General features: G+C 38.7%; 1 protein-coding gene across 1 annotated transcript in view; it reads left to right on the forward strand.

The window, feature by feature from the left end:
• Cntn4 (contactin 4) overlaps nucleotides 1-3,736 on the forward strand; it is a 1,122,320-nt gene that overhangs the window by 540,925 nt on the left and 577,659 nt on the right. The window contains exon 5 of the mRNA XM_008854554.1: nucleotides 2,749-2,896. Coding sequence (XP_008852776.1) covers nucleotides 2,842-2,896 — 55 coding nt within the window. The 5' untranslated portion in view covers nucleotides 2,749-2,841. The remainder of the gene's footprint in view (nucleotides 1-2,748; nucleotides 2,897-3,736) is intronic.

The raw sequence follows: 3,736 nt of genomic DNA on the forward strand, positions 1-3,736 counted from the left end.
GGAGAAGTAAAGGCAAGAGTAATTAGCATTACAAGCTCTAGACAGGGAACTAGAAAAAAGTCAGAACAGGGCAGCTTTCAAATGTTCATATGAGAGACCATTGGAGTTTCTTGACAAGGGCTTCCAAAAGCATCCCTCTATTGGGTTCTTCCTCATTTTTCTTTTGTCTTCCAAGGCTGGACTAGTTGGCTGGGAAGAGTGGCTGGATACTCAGGTGAGGGTCCAGTGATCCTGCTTGGCACTCCTTTAATGAATGAGCACAACCATCAACAAGCCCAGTTATGACTATGTTTAGCGATCGGGCTCAGCCGAAGTTGTGATGATGGTAGTTATTTTATGCAGAAGGGACTGCTGTATATCATCATCTTATTAAAATGACCTGGAATTTAAAAGTGTTTGGTGCTTGGAGCCACATATGAAGGAGAACATACATCGTTTGTTTTTCTGAGTCTGTATTACTTCACTTAGTATAACAGTTTCTAGATCCATCTATTTACCTGGAAATTTCATTATTTCGTCTTTCTTTACTACTGAATTGAACTCCATTGTGTAAATATACCATGTTTTTGTTAACCACTCGTCAGTTGAGGGACACTTAGGTTGCTTCCGCCTCTTAGCTATTGTGAAAAGCAGCAGCAAACATGATTATACAAGTATCTCTACAATCCCTGAGTCCTTTGGGCATATGCCAAGGAGTGGTATAACTGGGTCATATGGTAGGTTCATTTTCAGTTTTTTAAGAGAATTTTTGCTAATTTTATACTATACATTTAAATAATGTTTAGAACCCTCCCCTATCTTTACCCTCTTAACCCCCCCCCACACACACTGGATTTCATATACTCTGTCACATATTAAGGACTATCAAGTCAAATTTGTGCTCCCAATTGTTCTTTATTGCTATCCACTGGAAACTAGTCACACCCTTAAAGGAAAACAACTCTCCCTTTCCCAGAAGTTCAGGTTCCAACAGTTCTTCAGCTAAGGTTGGGGCTTTTTACCCAGTTACTTCTATGCTGGGATTTTGTCTGGCTTGAGCTTGTGTGGGTCATGTGTGTATGGCTATCATTGGTGTGGGTTCATATGATTAACTTCTTGGCTGTCTAGAAAACTCCATTTCCTTGTTTCATTCACCTCTCACCTCAGGCCATTTTGATTCTAGTACATAATATACTTTTGACCACATTCCTCTTCATACTCCTGTCCTCTTCCTTCTCCATCTTCTCCCTGGTTTGTCTGCTCTGTTCCCCTGGACAGTTCTGCTGCCGTTTTATATCATCTGCACATATACAAGTTTATTTTTCTAAAACACCAGGACCCACAGATGAGAGAAAACAAAATATTTGCCTTTCAAAGATTGGCTTCATTGACTTAATATGAATGTCTTCATTTACATCATTTTTCCTGCAAACTGTAAACTGATTCTTCCTATGTTTGTGTGTGTGTTTGTGTGTGTGTGTGTGTGTGTGTGTGTGTGTGTGTCTGCATTTTGTGTATATGTCTGAATGTTCCTGTATGTTCGCCTGCCATGGCACACATGCAGCAATCAGAGAACAAACTCTGTGATCATCACCTTCTGTGTCTGAGACAGGCTCTCTCATACACTACTGCATATGAGAACCCAGTTGACAACACATAATTAATAAGATTTATTTAAGTAGAAAATAGAACTGGGTCTTTCTGCTGCCTTTTGTTTTAAGCCATTTTTCTTCATTGTAATGAAATACCTGAGGCAGGCTACTTGTGGGAAAAAAAAAAAAGAGATTCATTTCAGTTCATAGTTTGGGAGGCTTAAAGTCCAAACAGCCTAGTACAGGCTCTGACAATAAACCTGTGGTGCATGGAAGGGATACATCCAAAAAAGAAAGATTGCACTGGGAGATGGGTACCAGAGATGAGTGAGTCAGGAGCTGGGCTTTCTGTTATAGTAACTCACCCTTACAAAAATCATGAGTCCCACAACAGCTACCTTAACCTCTTCCTACTCTTTTAAGGTTTCACCATCTCCCACTCTACCTCACTGGGTACCAAGCACCATTCACGTAAGCGTTCAGAGAACATACACAACTTATATCCAAACAGTAGCACATTTTAAAATGAAATATGAAGCATAGAGGAAATGTACATGGATTGATGGAGCAATTGCAGGTTCCCTATTCATAATTACATTCTAGAAATTTGAAATTCACCTTAAGATCTGCTAAAACTAACATTATTTATCTTGTTCTATGGCAATTTCTATCTATTTACTTTTTTAATTTATTATTGACTGGAAATCAAATAACAAAACTAGATACTAAAGAAAGGCTTTGTAAGGCACAATCTATTTCCTGCTGCCAGATTAATGTCTATCTAACCAGGAGAGGTTTGTGCCTTCACTCCATGCACAGGGCCATATCAGCTTCAGTCCTCACCCAAGTATTGTTTGAAAGAAAAGAATATGAGACCAGATGGGCATTTAAGTGCAAGTTTGTAATTCCAGCACCAGGGAGGTTAAGACAGAAGAGTTTTGAAACCAGGTTTGATACCAGCCTGGTCTATATAGTGAAATCCTATCTCAAAATAAATAAAAAATTGAAGACATATTTGTCTTCATATTCAGAATTTGATGCTCTTCTTTCTTGTTCTTCAATAATACCTTTCCACAAGTGGATATAATTCTTATTCAATTAAAGACAAATTTTCAGAGACCACAAGGCGAGGTATACCCACATCTCATTGTAATGTCTCTTCTCTTCTTTTCCACAGATTAAAGGTTGTACAAAACTTAAAAGAAGCAGAGGCAGTGGTTCTCTTCACTTGTTATTGGACTTGAAACTCCTTTGACCTCCGAAACTGAAGATGAGGTTGCCATGGGAACTGCTGGTACTGCAATCATTCATGTTGTGCCTTGCAGGTAGAGTGTCATTTCAAAACTTTTTGATTTAAAAGTGCCACTGTATTTCACACTAATTCAAAAGTGGGCCTTTGCTTTAGATGACAATGATACAATGGTGAGTGAGTGTTACTATGGCTAGCATTTACTGTCATCGATGAATACACCATCCCAATGGTCTTTTGGAGGCTCTCCATGGTGTTGCACCCAGGGATTGTCACTTATGCTTCTCCTGGCTATTTGGTCCTTTTAGAGTCTTTTGAATCATTGTTTAAAGTTTTTACTTTTGCTCATTCTACTGCTCAATTACACAAAAATACTTGGGCTGTAAATTTAGTAATACAGTTTGAAATATTGCCCATTTTGATGTTGATGAATCGAACTTTATCTGAGTTGTTCTTTCAGTCTACTCTGTCTTTGAATTATTTTGTCTTTGTTTTTGTTTTTGTGTTTAATTTTCATTTCAATGAACCCATATCTCAGTAGGACTCATAAAGCAAAAATTCAGTTAAGTTTTGGCACAGATTCATGAGCAACTACTAGAAAGGATTTTTATTTTGTTTTTTCTTGTTTTTTAAAGTTCAAACACAATAAAGCATGCTGGCACATGCCATTATTCCCAGCACTCAGGAGGCAGAGGCATGCAGATCTCTGTGAGATCTAGGCAAGCCTGTTCTACATAGCAAATTCCAGGCCAGCTGAGACTTCAGGGTGACATTGTCTCCAAAAGGAGGAGGAGGAGGATGAAGGGGAGGAGGAGGAGGAGGTAGACAGTGGAGGGGGAGGAGAAGAAAAGGAAGAAGAAGAAGAAGAAGAAGAAGAAGAAGAAGAAACCACAGGGGAAAATAAATAGGACAACTA

The sequence above is a fragment of the Nannospalax galili genome, unplaced genomic scaffold, assembly GCF_000622305.1.
Source record: "Nannospalax galili isolate Female #2095 unplaced genomic scaffold, S.galili_v1.0 scaffold846, whole genome shotgun sequence".
Taxonomy (NCBI): domain Eukaryota; kingdom Metazoa; phylum Chordata; class Mammalia; order Rodentia; family Spalacidae; genus Nannospalax; species Nannospalax galili.